Below are 17,513 nucleotides of genomic sequence, written 5' to 3'. Positions count from 1 at the left end.
GCCCTTCCTGCTGGCTCCTGATGGCCCCCTGCCATAGCCCAGACTATAGCACTCACTCTTCAGAGCCCTTCAGTGACCACAGCAGCGCTGTGCTCCCTGCCCTCCCCTGCTTCTGAGGAGTGGATGGTACCTCCCACTGTGTCCAGCCCAGCGTTTCTGCTCACTGACCGTCCTGACTGTGGAGACCCCTGTACTTACAAGGTCAGGCTCTTCCTGGGCAAAGCGAGATTGTAACACAGCTCAGCTCTCGTCACATAGTAAACACCAATATTTGCCAGCTCCTCTAAAGTTACCTGCTTCTAGGCTCGGCTTTGTCCTGCCAGTCACCTGCAGGATTAATGAATATGAGATAAACGAGAGACGTAAATGCAGAAATACGTATGAATTGTGTTCCTTATTCATTTTCTCCTATTAATATTTGTGATCATGCTTTACAGTGCATTGAAACCCTTAAAAATCATCCACTCTCCCTCCTCAAAAAATTGGAAATAAATGTTTCCATGAAGCAGATACGGGAAGTCAGTGCCTGTGCTTCTTCTGCTGTCATCCAGACATACGACTTACTTGTGGGGAAGTTTGGTGCAGTTTCTGTTTTCCATGTTGGAACTCGGGGCCAAGCACTTCAGCAGCCACACCTTCAGGCTTTATTTTCTCTTAGGTTAATATTCAGACAGAATCTCACACCATTTTCCTCAGCCAGCCAGACAGCGATGCTCCTCCTGCTGTCACTTGACCTTCACACCGCCACACCTGCCTTGTTTGTGTGACTAGAACCCACAAACTTTGGACCCACGCTGACTTAGAACCACGTCCTCTTGATCTGTGTCTTCCAATTCACTAGACTTCCTGATGGATGCCACCACACTGGGGCTTCTCTTTGACTTTTTTGAGACAGAATCTCACTATAGTTTTGCTGACCTCGAACCCCTGGTCCTCCTGCCATGGCTCTCCAGGCAGTGGGCTATTCATCACAGGCCGTCACGCTCCGCGCAGCACTGACTCGTTGCTCTGATGGAAAGAGACTTGTGAGGGAGCAGTGGGTGAGAATGTTAAAGGGTGACATGGATCGACAGGTATATGTTCATGAACGGCTTCATTCACTGGCCACCTCTTTGGACAACTACTTACAGATAATATTTTTAAACTTAAAAAAAGAAACAGAATTGAAGTTTAAAAGGAAGACTGGAAGGAAAGACTGTTGTATTGTTCATGGGAGATCTCTGGGCTGGGGGTATGGTCTCATGAGATGTTTTCATTAATATTCATGCTTTCTAAACTCACAAACTGATCCGTGATGTCTGTTGCATGTTTTCTCCATAAAAACAGTTCCTATGCTTTCCACACATGGGCTAGATACGGGCAGGCTAAAGAATTGGCCAGGTGCATTGTGCCCTTGCTCATGGACAGGGTGTTTCCTGGGGCCACCAGAGGGTGGAGGTGAGAATGCTTAGCAGCCCTGCGAAGGCCCTGAACGAGGGGGGTTGGGCATTTGTGGCTGAGAAGAAGGAATTCACAACAGGGAGATCAACGGGAAGGGAGGGGTTGGCCTCCAGTAGCTCACAGGTCGTTCCTAAACAGGGAGAGTAATAAACGCTTCACACTTGAGGAGCCTCCGAGGCTTTCAGAGAGGAAGCAGAACTGAAGGCAGGCAGGCGGGCAGGCGGAGGACAGGCGGTTTCAGGATCATCTGACAGTCTGAGCATCTCATTTGCATTTAATAGAAACCTCTGGCAAAGCAAGTTAGGCCAAGAGACCATTTGATCAACATGTGGGAAAGAAAGGCAGCACTAAGAGCAGACCCTCCTGAATGGGCTGTCTGAGGAGGAGGCGGTGTCTCCATTTCCCCTTTGATGAGCTGCACGGCTCCACACGTGCCCGACACCCTCCAGAAATGTGCTGCGGATGCAGGTGCTTGGCCCCCTGTGGTGTCAGGAGGCCAGCAATGCCCGGCCTTGCTGGTTTAATGGGCACACACTCTCTTTGCAGGATGGATGGTCACAGTATCACTTTGTAGCCTCATCTTCAACCATCGAGAGGGATCGGCAAAGGCCCTACTCCTCCTCCCGCACACCCTCCATCTCCCCTGTGCGCGTGTCTCCCAACAACCGCTCAGGTAAGAGATGGCCCAGGGCCCGCCCAGGCCTCAGCTTCCCCCTGAGCACATCCACACACCCGCCCAGATGTGGCCTGTGGGCAGAGTATGAATGAGGGTGTGTGGGTGTGTGTGTGCACCAGTCCTAGGGCTTGAACTCAGGGATTAGGTGTTATCTCTAGTGCTCTACCACTGAACTCCACTTGTGGCATTTTGGTGCTTAATTGGTGATAATAGTCTCACAGACTTTCCTGCCCAAGCTGGCTTCAAACCTCCATCCTCAGAACTCAGCCTTTTAAGTAGGTGTGATGATAAGCATGAGACACAGAGCCATCTTCTACTTTCTTTTGATCATGGTGGTAACTCGATAAAACGTACACACGCATTCAGAGAAAGGCTCTCTGAAGCAGGCTTCCCGGGTGGGGAAGGCCTACCATGAACCTGTAGTCAGCAAGGAGCAAGTATAAGAAAAATCTCTGAAGAACTTGCACATTAGAGTTCTCTATGGAGCAACTTGTAAGACTGAGTTTGAATTGTATTTTCTTTGCAGTTGGAAAATTAAACTATAGCAGAGGAGACAAGATGTTTTGCTTCTTCCTCTGGTGTGATTATAAATTTGACATATACCATTGAAGGCTCCGTAACTACTTATATTCGGTTTAATTAATTATTAATTGCTACTACAATTATCCCATTATCCCATTACTACAAGTTTTCCCATATAAGCCCCAGTACTGGGGATTCGACTCAGGACCTCCTATTCTCCTTGGCTTTTTCACTGAAGGCTGGCACTCTACCACTTGGGCCATACCTCTATTTCTGGCTTTTTACTGATTATTTAGAGATAAGAATCACAAGGGCTCTTCTGTCCAGGATAGTTTGGAACTGTGATCCTCAGATCTTAGCCTCGTGAGTAGCTAAGATTACTGATGTGACCCACTAGTGCCTGGCTTTGTTTTTAATTCTGTCATATTCCTACTGCTTAAATTTTGAGCTGAATTTTTTATTTGTTAAAAGAAAACATTATTTTATATCCTTTTTCAGCCATTTTCAGTAATACCAAAGATTAAGGCAAGACGAAAGGTAAATTGAATATGAACACGTAATTCAGTAAGAGACATGGCAGGATGTCACTGTTGTTTAAGTCAACATGTAAGTGTTTAAAACCTTTCTTTTGGTTTCTGCATTTTATATCTGTTCAGAGACTGGAGGAAGAATACATGAATTCTATGCACCCACACCTACCTAGTCACTTAGGCATTTATTTATGCCAACCTTTCTTCCCTGCCCTGCCCTCCACTTGCTGAGGAAATTTTGTATTTTCTGGAACGTCATCCTAGCACCTCTGGCAGCAGGCACTGAGCGAACGATTGTCTTAAAATTTCACCCCAGACTTTCCTGTCAGCCTGAGTGGGTGGGAAACACCGGGCTGGAATAGCTGGGCCTCCCTGGGCTCCGGGAAGCTTATGTGTCCCGGGTTAGACAGGGGAGAATCAAGACCCTCCCGTGAGTGGAGCACACAGGCGGGCCTCTCCCGTTTGACTACCCCATTCCACGAGAGTCTAATTATGAAGAACTACAGAGAGCCAATCCTTGACCTTCCTTTGGAAGGTGCAGCCCCCTCCAGGGCAGGCGGGGCCGGGTGTGAGCTGCGATTCAGGAAGGACCAGGTGCTTCCTAGGCCAGTCACATCCAGACACTAATAAACGCCTGTTTGCATGATTTGATTTTTTTTTCTTTGCCAGAGCTTATCCTGATTTATTGGAGATTCAGAGCACCGCTGTGTGAGGTCTCCGGAGATAATTACACACTTGATGTGCTTTAATAAACATCGCCATCTGTGCAATATTAGGCTCTAATTTTCAAAGCTTTGGTCAAGAGTCTTCAGAATACTGTGCCTTTGTGATTACCTGGCAGTGACACCTAAGAGGCCATTCTCGGTGCAGGAAGGCCCAGCAGCAAAGGGGCAAGGAGAGAGGGAGGCTTCCTGTAAAAGAGGACGCTCAGAGAGGAGGAGAGACACAGGATGAAGGAAGTGAGCGAGACCAGCAAGCAGTGCTCTGAGAGCAGGCGGAAGCTAGACACAGCCAAGAACAGTCAGGGACTTGCTATGGGCCCCAATTTCCTTACAGAGGTTCCTCTTCAATCTCTAGAACCCCAAGAGTCACTGTAATGTGCCATATGTCCCCCTGCTCTACCCACTGGAGCAGAAGTGGCTTTTGTCCTGCCAGCCTCTCCCCGCTTGCCACAGACCTGGGGCATTCTCTCCCCTGCCTGCCCAGGCTCCTGTATAGCAGGGAGCTGTGGCACTGGGTTTGATCACAGTTATAGGCATGCTCAGGAGTGACACAGGCCCTGTGGGCTGTTGCCAGCTGCTGTGGTTTTCTTTCCTCTCTCCCCTTTAGAGCTTCCCACACAACTGATGTTGGATGGGGCTCAAGCATCAATGTTTCAGAAGAAGTCTGGGTACCTCATTTGAATGGGCAACCAGGGTTACAAATGCTGGAGCAATGAGTCTTGATCTGATTTTGATAAGTTTGGGAAGTGGGCTGCAGGCCTTTCAGGCTGGCGACCTTTCCCAGCACTTGGCATGACATTGCTTGTGCTTCCTTCTGCACTACTTCTCTTGAGAGCCCTACTTCCCTCCAGGAAGTGCAGCAGAATTCACATCTCTGTCTGCCTCACTGCCTAGCACAGGGATTTGCAAATAGAGGATACTAAGTCTGACAAAAAGAATCCAGGGACTCAAACAGTGGAAAAAGAGGTATGTTCTGGGTACAAGCAGGCCCAGTTCTGGGGCTGAGGATCCCTACACAGTATGTAGATAATGCACTGATCAGTAAACTGAGGCACAGATGAAAGGGATAGGACACTAGCAAAGGAAGGAAGGCCTTATGCTAAACATCAGAGTTCCCACGGGAGCCCTAGCCTTAATTATCCTCATTAAACAGGGATCCCGAAGCCCCTCCACTGCAAATTCAGACTCCAGTGGCCTAGGGGATGGTCTGACAGTACCTGAAATCTTAGCTGGGTCTTTGGGTTAAGCAGGTTGATGCAGCACTGCCTTAGGATGCAGGAAGATGGGGGAAGGCAAGAGCCAGAACAGCATCATGGCTGAGCTCTTACTGAGCCGGATGCCACCCTAGGGCCATCGTGAAACCCCTCGCCAGCCCAGCCCCAGGGCACTGCTGTTTCTCCCCTCCTCCCACCCCTTGCACTGGCAGGCTGGGTTTGCTGTCTCCCAGAAAACAACCCACACCTCCCAGGTTCCCCTCATTAGAACTCCTGGGAGCTGTCCCAGGCTTAGATACATCTTTTTAGAACTGGGGACTCAGAGATGATAGAACTCATTCCTTGTGTCCAGCAGGCAGTAGGGGACTAAAATGTAAGGCATGGAGAATGGCCGGGGTGATCATCTACAAGGGACAAGGAGAGGTCTTCGTGCCTGCCCCTTCGCCACCCTGGAGCAAAGCATGGTAGCCTTGACCATTTCAGCCCCGTGAATCCTTCTTCAGAAGAGTTGTGTTCTCTGCCTTCCTTCAGGCAGTTTCTGGGTGACTTCTTAAGCCAAGTTGTACCCATTTAAATTAAGGATTATTTAATTATGAATACAGGTAATTAGCCTTTATTCAAAGTGCTTGGGACCAGAAGCATTTTGTATTTCTGACTTTTTTCCCTTTTATAAATTGTAGATTTTGGAATAGTTCCATATACATAATAAGCTGTATTGAGGATGGCTTCCAGGTCAAAACCTGAAGTTCATTTATGTTTCATACACACCTTATACACACACCCTGAGGATAACTTTATACAATTTTCAAATCATTTTGTGTGTTTAATCTGAAACTCATCCCAGGAGAAATGGTGTAGAGGTTTCTAACTTTGGCGTCATGCCCATACTCAAAAAGTTTCAGCTTTTGAAGCATCTAGATTTGGATTTCTCAGATTTGTGCTGCTTAAAGTCATAATGGGTCCTCTGAAGTGGTTCTGTTTTAAATAGAAAGAAGGGAGACAGAGACGGAGAGAGACAGGAAGAAAGGAAGGAAGGGAAGGAGGGAGGAAGAAAGGAAGGAAGGAAGGAAGGAAAGGGGAAAGAAAGGAGAGAGAGAAAGACAGAAAGAAAAACCATTCTCATTTTTAACACTGCCAGCTAAACCTTAGGCAGGTCCTACCCCTACCAAGATTTCTCTCTAAGGAAGAGGAACCTGGGATGTAATCCTTATTTCTCTCTCTAAGACACACACATCCTCACTACTACAAAACACCAGTGTCACAGAGTGAGGGAAAATGACAAAGAAAAAGAAGAAGAATACCCCCACCCATACAAAGAGTCTCAGGAGACCATGCCTATGTATTAAGGGACCGTGTGAATCTATGACATTAACCATTGGTGTGAAAAGGTGTATATATACCATGGAATGTGAAAATCATCCTTTTCATTGCTTTACATAGCAAGTGCCCCAGCTTCACCTCGGGAAATGATCAGCCTCAAAGAAAGGAAAACAGACTATGAGTCCACCGGCAGCAATGCCACTTACCACGGAACTAAAGGCGAACACACATCCAGGAAAGACACCATGACAGGTGAGCACCGTTCCGCACTTCCTCCTTGACCTGGGATGGGGCCAAGGGCTGGGGCCTCAAGCTGTAAGCCATGCTTTGGGGCTCAGGAGGACTTAGCCGTTGGATCACTTGGGATCCTCAGAGCCATCAAGCCCAGGAACTGGAAATGAGGACTTTCAGGTACAGGTCTAAAAACAGCATCTTAGTCTTTGAAGCAGCCAAGAGAAAATATAGTCTGCACACAATTTATTTTAATCTTTCCTTTTCATGTGACCAGCTTACGTATTGCTTCAAATTAGAAAGGACTCACCCCAGACTTCATTTCCTGACACTACTCATAGTAGAAGAGATTCCAAGATGATGGACACACTATAACTAGGCTTTGCTCGCTAGGGATGGAAGAAGGGGAGGGAGGATAAAAATAGGGAAATTCAACTCCTGCTTTTCATCCCACCCCCACTTCCTTCCTTTTCTGGATTCATTGTCTAGCCTAGATGACGTTTCTTGAGGTGCCTTCTCCCCTCAGTGTCTGTTTCTGAGTGGCCTTGGAAAGCCGATGTCTGCTGTTTCCTGGGCATGCTGAACTTCAACAGCTGACCCTCGTGCTTGTGACTATGTCAGAGTCTCTAGTGTGCAGAAGCTCAGGGCAGACCTCGGGTCCCTGCCTGCGTGCGCTGACTTTTAAGTCTTCCCTAGGGTCTTTACCCCCTCTAGGCTTTCTCCAATGCCTTTTCACCAGATGGTCTCTGTGTTTTTCCCATAGCCTCTCATGCCTTCTTAAAGCCATTTGAATCTTAATATATTGATTCAGTTGGAAAGTAGATGTTTGTGGGATGATGCAGAAGAAGGGAAAGTGTTTCTCTGTAAACCTGTTCTTAGCAGACACATGGGCAGAATATGCTTGAAGACGACACCTGCTGTGAAAGTAGTTCAATGTCGACCAGTCTCCTTTAAACAGGTTACTGGGCCAAAGAGAACATCCAAGAGAAATATCTTTCGCTCAGAGGCTACAAACATATGGAGTGACTCTAAGAGCCAAGACTCTAAAAGTTCAACTATTCTATTACCCACCTACCCCCTGAAAAAAAATTATTCTAAACCACTGAAAGATCAAAATTCCATCTTGTCCTTGAAGTGACATTTTTCAGCAGTAAGTTATAGCTCTGAAAGCAGGTTTTTCTAAGGCTTATGCTGTCATTGATAGACCCATCAAATGAAGTGGCCACCGAGACCAGCCTCTGTGACAGGGCAGATGTCTGTCTTCATGGGGCTTCTCTGATAGAATAAGTGCCCCCACTATGTTGGGTGAGATGAAAAGACTCAGCAGAGTTCTGGGAGGCTGGGAGGCCAGGTAGGAAAGATGCCTTCGCCTGCTGGGGGTAAGGAGGGGACATCCGAGCTGTCACCTGACCAGTAGCAAGGAGGCAGCCTGGTAGCTGGCATGGGCCTCCAGGGCCCCAGAAGAGCCAGTAGCCAGGGCTGGGAGCTGTCAGGCCCACAAAATCATTTGGTACACAACAGGATAAACATGGATGTCTTCAGTGTGCTTCTCATTGGCTGCCATGGCCCATGATCATTTTAAATGACCCACGTATGAGGTGATGAATATTCAAATGGCCCTTGGCAGGAAAAAGGGCCCCCACCTGCAATAGGAAAATAAGGAAGCTTCTGGTAGGTAGAAGAGGCTTTCTTTCCATTCATCCAGACTCCAGGCAGGCCAGAAAGATAGAGTGGGGCTTCTGTCTCTGCCCCCTCTAAGCTTGAAAGCTGCAGGGGACGTTCCCGTGGCGCCCTCTGCCAGGCCCGTAGACCTCCGAGAAATGAACTGTCTGAACCCTGATCAAGCACTTCTGTGAGCTCAAATGAGAAGTGTTATTCTTGTCATTCTCCAGCTAAAAAACTAAGCTGCTGATACAGACGAGGGCATGCTTCAGTGCAACCGACAAGCTTTTATTATCCGCCCGTTTTCACCAGAAAGGAAGGCAATAAAACTTGCAAGATGACCATCTGTGTGCGTCATACCTGCCCTGACCCTGTCTGGGATGTGAGCAATTATTGGAAGAGCCTGGCAGGCTGTGCAGACTTTATAAAATAACTGTTCTTCCCCCTGAATCGCTGCATATAAAAGGGTGCTCAGGGCCCAAAGAATTCCTTCTGTTTGGAATGGTCCCCGAACAACCAAGCTTTGCTGGGCGAGTGTTTGCTCTAACAGTCATTACAACTCCACACTTGGAATCAGGCTTTTCTGCTAATACATGTGCTCTCCTTTTGCTTGTAGCTCAGAACACTGGTATTTCAACTTTGTATAGGAATTCCTACGGTGCACCCGCTGAAGACATCAAACACAACCAGGTAAAGTAGACACAGCTTGTTTGCTGTCATCATTTTTCCATTCGACTCATATGAAATAACTTAGAATTTAAAAGATTAACTTTTGTCTCACACTCATCAAGAACTGGAAATAAATGCTCCCTGGTGTGCAAGGTCTTCTCCCTGCACCTGTCAAGGCACACATGGGTGTGTCCTCAGGACAGCTGAAATTCCAAGACAGCCCTTGATCCTCCGGTTACTGCGGCCTGATTCCACAGGAGGGTGGAAGTTTCCTGTGTTACTGCTGCTCTGATGTTAATGTGTGTCCTCCTCAGTTCTTGTGCTGGAGGCTGGGTCCCCGGTGTGGCCATGTTTAAGAGATGGGGCCTGTAACCAGGAACCCAATGGAAAGATGCCAGAGCTGTTGTCCTCTAAAGAAATGAAGGCCCTTTTCACAGGACCTGGAGTTACTGCCTTCAAGTGGGAGTTGTTATAAACATAGGACTCTCCTCTCTCTTTAGTGCCCTGTCTCTAGATGAAATATATCCCCTCCCTGTCTGTCTCTCTGTCTGCCTCTATCTGTTTCTCCCTGTCTCTCTTTCTGTATTCCGTTTGTGTCTCTCTGTCCCTCTCTTTCATTCTCCCTCCCTCTTTCTGCCTGTCTTACAGTATCTCCTCTCCCTGACAGTCTCTTTCTTCCTCTTCCATCTCTACTCTCCCTTCTTTCCTTCCCCTCTCTCTTCCTGTCTCCTTTTATCTCTATCTCTCTGAGCTTTGTCACACCATCTACCATAATGTCCTGACCACAGCTAACACTGGGACACATTGCCTTTGGGCCTCTAGAACTATGACAAAAATGAACCTCTTTTCTTTATAAGGTAATCCAGCATCAGGTATTTCCTGACAGTAATGAACACAACATAATATAGATTAAAAGCTAAAAGAAAGCTCCCCAATCGCAAGTCTAAGATGTCAGTTACTAATGACTGGGTAGGGATTAGCAGCTCCTGGATCCCAGCCCACTCTCACGCACTAGGAAGAATTTTTCCATCATACACAGTACTTCTCAGTTACATAGAAACACCAACTCCAGAGAAAACAACTGCATAGTGTGCACTGAGTGTGTCTGGTTACTCCAAGTCCCCTCAAGGAAGCACCTGGGAGTTTGTTTACAAGTGCAAGAGACTCTTCTCTGGATTCTGCCTCACGCAGCCCAGCTCTTCTGCACCAGAGCGGCACCTTAAGGGGAGGTCCCAATGCTTCATGCACATGCTCAGGTTTGAGGAACTCTGAATGTGGGCACATAGAGAGCCTTTGTGTATGTGTGGGAGCCGTGTGCATGTATGTGAGTGTACTTTTGTCAGAGAGTGTGTGTGCATAGGTATGTACGTGTGTGTGCAGGCCTACACACGTGTGTATTATTCAGCAAGCATTCTCTGAAGGCTCTTCCCCTCTGTGTTTCTGTGGGAACAGAGCCAGGCCTCTGCCTCCTCGCTGATGCTCAGTGCTCCAGCAGCTCCCCCTCCTTCTCCCTGGTGGACACCAGAGCAGCGTGGGCCCTCGTAGCAGAGTACTGAGGCCCAGACTCGTCTGTGCTGATGGCTTCCACTCCTGTCACACTAACATGGGCAGAGAAGATAGACTCCAAAGCTGGCTACTGAATTACAGTAATCGAATCGGAAAGGAAAAAACAACACCCTGGAGAGGAGCTGTGCTGCTTCAGGACATTTTCTCACCCATCGGGGACAGCATCTCCCCTCCAGCGGGTGACAGAGTCCTCTGCGGACATTTCCAAGGAAGGGAGAGACAACACGGAATCTCTCCTGCACCTGAACTTATCTCTTCTCTCTACTCACCCAGGAGACACGAAGGCTCCTGATCTCAGACTTTACTTCACACCCATCCAGCATTGTTCGTGACCCCCGGTAAATGCTCTGTAAATGCCTGCCTGACACCTTGCTAGCAGCTAACCAGATTTCCCTTAGCGTGGTCTTTGCTAAGCAGAGATAGCAATGAATAAATGCCCTGGGTCAGGAGCACTAGAGAGACTACCAGCGCATCTCCAGCGGAATTCCCACGCCAGCACACCTGCCCAAACAGAAAGGGGATAGAGTAGGATGTGCTCAGGAACCTGGCTCCACTTACAAAAATCAACCCCTTTTCTTAGAGCAAATGCCCTGAAATCCTATGGGTACGGTGAGCAAGCTGCTTGCATCCATAGCGTCAGATTAGCCTTCGGTTCCTCTGGTAGAGAGACGCTCCCCACCAGACTCCTCCCTGGAGTCCCCTGTCTGGCAATGAAGACATGCCCTGAAGGGCCCAGAGGCCCGTGGCATCACACCGTGAGAACACAGTGCCTGCCTGAAGTGCCTGCTATCGAAATACAGAGCACACAGTCCACACAGTCCCAGTGGCCACAATGCCGGGAATAACCTGAGCAGGTTCACAAATTAGAACCAACGCACTACTCATAGGTGAACGCTAGAGCTAAAAGATCAGTGTGACACCTAGGCTCTGGGTGAAATAGCAGGTGAGAGCCCACGCTGAGCTCGGTCCATGCCAGGCGCGCTCCGGCAGAGCAGCAGGCTGTGGGCACCACTGGTGCCATGGTTGTTTTTCCAGTGAAACAGCAAAGGCGACTACACTGCGTACCCTATTCTTTTATTTTTTTGGTCATGGGGCTTGAACTCTGGGCCTGGGCGCTGTCCCTCAGCTCTTCAGCTCAAGGCTGGCACTCTACCACTTCAGCCATAGTGCCACTTCCTGCTCATCCTGTTTTAACAGCAAGCTACATTTAAAATATCCACTGAAGAGAAGGAACCGTAACACTGCAGTCACTGGGAGATAAGGAAAAAAGAATGTTTTACTTGGAGTCAGCTATGTTGCAATAAAATTGGTCTTCGTTTTACATCTTGGAGACTCAATGAAGTAAAACCCTCTTAGTCATTACAAGAGAAGATTCTAGAGATGACCTTGTGATGTGAATTCACCCATGATTGATGTCTCTGGCAGACAGGACCGGACATTCCTCAGGGGATGCTTTTCTAGGACAAAAGTGACCTCACAACTTGCAACTCAGATTGCTTACCAGAGAAGGAGGTTCTGGTATCATTTTGTTTCAGCAGCCAAGCTCTGCCCCGTAGCCTTCTGGATGTCACCCACCAGCAGGACCTTGTAAGCTCCAAAGAGGAGGCCGGACAGTGGTCAACCTTAAAAGAGGAAGAGATCCACCAAGGGAAAAGAGTTTCAAATGGGTTCCTGAGATGATACAAAATACTGTGAGAACCGAGATTGAGATGATGGCTGGCTGGATGGCTGTTTGGCTGGCTGGCTGACTGGATGGATGGCTCATGGATGGATCATGGATGGATGGATGGATGATGGATGGATGGATGGATGAATGGACAGAAGGTACAGCTATTGACAGACATAAGCATACACTCAAAATTTTATTTATTTCCCTTTGAGCAATAGACAAGAGAATGTGTTCATTGTTGAATGTAGAGTCCTCCTGACTGTAAGTTTCTGTGTGTCGGGGGGACTGCCCTTGAACAGTAGCCCGACACTGGTAGGAAAAGTTCCACAGAGCACACAGCAATTACAAGAACAAGGACCGCCTTCTCATGCCTGCAGCCAGGAACATCTGTCCTTAGCTCATCTTCCACGAGAATCCCAATGCCCCATACTGCAGGCTGTAAGACGATCCAAAGGTACTTCTATGCCCATTTGGACTTTGACAGGTAGACAAAAACTCCCATTCAGCCAGCACTAACTGGACACGTGAGCATATGGGACAGTCGGTGTGAAGAAGGTCACTATTCTTTGACGAGCAGGTCGATTACTGGTATAAATCAATTACGTATAAAAGAGGAACTTTCACTTGCTTGGGAGAAGAATTGTGTGCAGGCCATTCGTGGCATTCATTTACACACAACTTGCTAATTACAAATCATTACCTATTAGCTAAGACCGATTTCTCGAGGATGCTTCCATGTGGAACCTTAGTTAAATTAATAGGGAATCTCGGAATCTTCTGGAAAGTGATCAAATGCTATTTCTGGAAGAGTGCTTTATCATTTACCCCAAGACCTCCTTCCGAGTCGCATGGGCGCAGAGGTCTGTGCGTCCAGATCTAGGCACTAGCCAACCTCCCACCCCCACCCCGACCTCATCCTGAGGGGTCTAGAGGGCAGGCACCTGGAGAGAAATCTCAGAGGACTCCAAAAGGAAAGGAAGCACTCGGCCTCCCCTCCACGCTAACACACAGAGCCAAGCAAAGCCCCACGCCTTACTCCCCCTGGTGCCTGAGGGCTCCTGTGAGGGCTTCGCGGCCCTGCCATCCAACCGCACAAGTCTGGGGAGAGCCGAGGGGGACGGGGCTCCAGCCCTCTCTTTAACCAGAGGCTTCAAACTATCACAGCAGTCTCAGATCCAATCTTATTGCTGTTATCCTTATTGTTATTATCCTTAAGTAGTTGTACAATGGCATATCAATTCAACATGTCAGTGTGTGTGAGTATAATGCATCTTAATCAGTAGTTTGTGTGGTGAGTATAACGCATCTTAATCAGCATCACCCCTTTCACCAGTCTCCCCCTTAATCTATCCTTGATGGCATCAAGTTTGGCTGTATTTCAGTCCTCCAGAAGGCAAAATATGTGGTGTATGTTATCCATCCAGGGTCACAGTCATTTAGGCTGGTGTGGGGGAGAGGCCTGACCTCAGGGCAGCCTTGGCCCCCAGAGCAAACACACACACACACACACACACACACACACACACACACACACACACACACACACACACACACACACACACTGTGATCACTAACAGTAAAATAGTATCGCTGCTCGAGCAAATCATTTGGTGGTTCTCTGGAAGGTTAAACATAGAATTCTCCCTGACTCACTGCTGACTCTACCAGAAAGAAGCAAAAGCAGCGATTCAAATCAGCCAGCAAAGGTAGAGAGTTCAGCACCTAGATGGATAAATAAATGCAGTCCTGCCCCCACAGGGGAACAGCAGATATTGAGTCTCAAAGAACAAAGAACATGGCTGAACCGTGAACACATTATGTTCCATGAAAGACACCAGACCCCAAGGACAAAAGGATGACGCCAGTCAGATGAACCTTCTAGAAGAGGCGAAGTCATAGAGATTCCAAGTGGAATGGAGGGGCCGGGAGCAGAGTACTCAACAGGGAGGGAAGTTTAATGGGCGCAGAGTTTCTGTTTAGGATGGCAAAAAGTTGTGACAATTGGGTGATGCTATGTACATATGTGTGGGTGTGTGTATGACACTAATACCATCGAATGAAATGCTTTTAAACAGTCAGTTTTACATTAAATACAGTCAAATAATAAGAAGATTATTATTAATAATAAAGCAGAAGGTTACATGGAATGATAACTATGGACCAGGAAGGAGCACTTTTGAAGATGTGGCAGATATACACAACGGAGGATACTAGCCAGCCGTGTTTCTTAGTGAAATCTTATCATCTGTCACAACATGAGAAGGCTCTGGAGGACAGTCCACTCAGTGAACTAACCCTGGCCCTGAAGGGCAAATACAGCGTGTCCTCAAACGTAGAAGCTGAAGAAGTTGGTTCCATGGAGGTAGAGAGCAGAACAGTGGTCAGTAGAGCCTAGGACAGGGGGAGAGGAGGTGGGGGGAGGGGGGAAGGCTTTATAGAGAGGTCAGCTAAGGGTGCCAGAATGGTCCAAGAAGCATCCACTGTGGTCCAATAAGCCTCCACGTTCTACAGTACAACAGGGCAACTTCTTCACAATGGTTTTTATTGGGTTTCGTGAAGAGCTACAAGGACGTTGAAGATTCCCGAACTCTAGGAAACAGTAAGGTGCTAATTACCCTGATCACATCACACTCACTGAGTGCACATGGGGTAATCAAGTAACCAACACACATACACACACACCCCATAATATGCACAACCAGAACCAGAAAACACTCGGGAAAGGCAACCGCAGTGGGTCAGCTGTGGAGAGCGCCTGGGGGGTTCCGTGTCTTTCCAGAGGGAGAGGGAGGGCGGCAGGTGGAACTCGCTCACTGGGGGCTCCTGTGTTCCCCGCAGGTTTCAGCACAGCCCGCCCCCCAGGAGCCCAGCAGGAAAGACTACGAGACCTACCAGCCATTTCAGAATTCCACGAGAAACTACGACGAGTCTTTCTTCGAGGACCAGGTCCACCACCGCCCCCCGGCCAGCGAGTACACCATGCACCTGGGCCTCAAGTCCACCGGCAACTACGTAGACTTCTACTCCGCCGCCCGCCCCTACAGCGAACTGAACTATGAAACGAGCCACTACCCGGCCTCGCCCGACTCGTGGGTGTGAGGCCAGGCGGCAGGAGGCGCTGCGGAACAGTGCATGTGCATGCATACCACGACACACTTCTGTTTCTTTTCTTCTTTCCCTGCCACTTTAGTTTGTTCAAGCCTGTTCCGTAGGAAGGCTGTGATAACCAATAAGGAGATAGCCAGAGCTATTTTAGAAAGCTAAACTGAATGGAAGGCTAACTTGGAAATCGGTAGAACGCTAAGGCAATCCTAAATAGGGCAGTGTCCCTGCACCGACCTAGTGTGAGCTGTAGAGTCTTACAAGTGCTTTATTCTGGAGGTGGAGGAGGAAGGAGAGGGGAGGGTGGGGAGAGGGCCTGGGGCGGTTCCAAGCACAGGGCAGACGAGGTTCCACACTTGATGGGGGACGGCTGCTCACACTTTCTTTACTCCCTTCATCCGTGTGACTCTAGGCTACAAGCTGCATCGGGTTCCTCTGTACAGCAAGATGTTCTCTTGCCTTTTGTTAAAGCATTGTTGTAAAGTATTTGATGTACATTACAGATTAAAAGAAGAAAAAAGCGCATTGTGTATATTACACCAATGCTCCCCTGTTCCCTCATCTATGGTTCTAAATATTGCTTCAATTTCAGACTTTTGAAAGATGTATGGATTTCCAGGTTTTTTTCCTTTTCTTTTCTTTCTCCCAGTATGTTTTAACAAAAACAAAAACAAAAAGCAAAAAAAAAAAAAGGAATATTTAGCAGTATTGTTCGTTCTGATATGTGAATTTGTGAAAACTAACCACGGCACCCAGCATTTTGGGACAATTAACATCCATCATTCCACCCTCCTCCTCGTCAAAGAAGTGCTTTGTCACTGCCTAAAAATTTTAGATGTAGATATTTGAGATAGATTTTTTTTCATTTATACCAGTTTTCTTTATGATGATCCAGTGTTAAAAGAAAATAAATTCCAATTGATCTGTCATCCACATTTGCTAAGAATGTCTATTTCCAAGGATCTTATCTTACAAAATACACATTCTTGCTTGTGTGTCTGTGCGTGTGTGGGTGTGTGTATGTCCACGTACGTATAACAAAAAAACAAAAACAAAAAACAGAAATGACCTGTGTGAGATTTTTGTTTCGGTAGAAGTGACTTCATTTCACTTGTTCATCTTGTACAAACTTCTGTTTTGGGGGTTTTAGAATCAATGTACATCAGTCCATTCCTTTTGTACTGTATTCTTCTGATCATCTAGTGACTCAGGATATTAGGCCAGCTGAGATGAAGTTATAGGATTTTCACACGTTCACACATTCTTGGATATTAACTCTTTCTACAGGTCAATTTCCTTCCACATTTTATGTCCTCAGAACACGAGAAACCATGGCCAACTCAGTAGTTTCCCCTTGGGGCCAATTACTTGAAGTATCTACAGAAGATGTAAACTGCTCACCTGATCCTATCACCCCCTGACTTTTCTGTTCATCTGACAGGGAGCAGTAGATAATAAACGACCTTGAAGCTAATGCTAGACTAGTGGTGAAAAGAGCTAGGAAATGAGGCTAACCATTTCAAAGAACGTGGGCTGTGGGTTAATTAGCTTTGCTCTTTAGATGCAAGTGACTAAGGCCAATAGGTGCCTAGTAAATGTTAACTGTTCTTGGAAAAAATAAAAAATAATAAATCATGAAAGAAATTGGCTGCCATCTTCCTTTAAAACTTGCTCCCTGTCTCTCTCCAAAGTTTAACTCAGCTCCAAGTCTAAACACAGCGGTGCTTGCTTCAAGTTTGACAACAATCAAAATGTACTTGATTCGTGCAGATTTTTAAAAGTGGAAGGTTCCTTTCTAGCACGGAGCAGTAGGCAGAAGTTTATATTTGAATTGTCCTACAAATTCCATGTACACGTTGGACCTGGTTTTCGTTACCAAAAGATTTGTGTTTTTGGATTTCCTCAAAGAAATGCTTCCACCCTTCTAGAGAGAAAAACATGGAGTTGAGGACAGTGTCAATGCCATATTGATTTTTGTAGAATGAAATAATCAAGTAACAGTAGAGAGTGCAGTATAGACATTACCTTTGTGTAACCTAATAACTGTTTTTACCTTTCCAAACACTCAGCAATCGCTGTGTGCTGAGGGGAGATGGATGTCTTGCTGTGCACACCTTCCTAGCAGGAACTTACTTGCTTCTTTATGATTTTGATCTTCATGGTTCACATCAGCAGCTTGAATGACCAAGG

The 17,513-nt window shown here is 47.1% G+C and overlaps 1 protein-coding gene across 5 annotated transcripts in view; it reads left to right on the top strand.

Moving 5' to 3' along the window:
- The window catches only part of Ctnnd2 (catenin delta 2), a 795,501-nt gene extending 779,249 nt beyond the window's left edge, over positions 1 to 16,252 (top strand). For all 5 annotated transcript variants that reach the window (XM_070042191.1, XM_070042192.1, XM_070042190.1 and 2 more), the window contains 4 exons: positions 1,987 to 2,113; positions 6,545 to 6,676; positions 8,934 to 9,007; positions 15,060 to 16,252. In XM_070042191.1, the coding sequence (XP_069898292.1) occupies positions 1,987 to 2,113; positions 6,545 to 6,676; positions 8,934 to 9,007; positions 15,060 to 15,320 (594 nt within the window). In that variant the 3' untranslated portion in view covers positions 15,321 to 16,252. The remainder of the gene's footprint in view (positions 1 to 1,986; positions 2,114 to 6,544; positions 6,677 to 8,933; positions 9,008 to 15,059) is intronic.
- Positions 16,253 to 17,513: the final 1,261 nt, after the last annotated feature.

This window comes from Dipodomys merriami, unplaced genomic scaffold (genome assembly GCF_024711535.1).
Source record: "Dipodomys merriami isolate MVZ:Mamm:240054 unplaced genomic scaffold, mDipMer1.0.p SCAF_32, whole genome shotgun sequence".
Taxonomy (NCBI): Eukaryota; Metazoa; Chordata; class Mammalia; order Rodentia; family Heteromyidae; genus Dipodomys; species Dipodomys merriami.
Note: the sequence above shows the minus strand (reverse complement) of the source record. Positions and strands in the feature narration are given on the sequence as shown.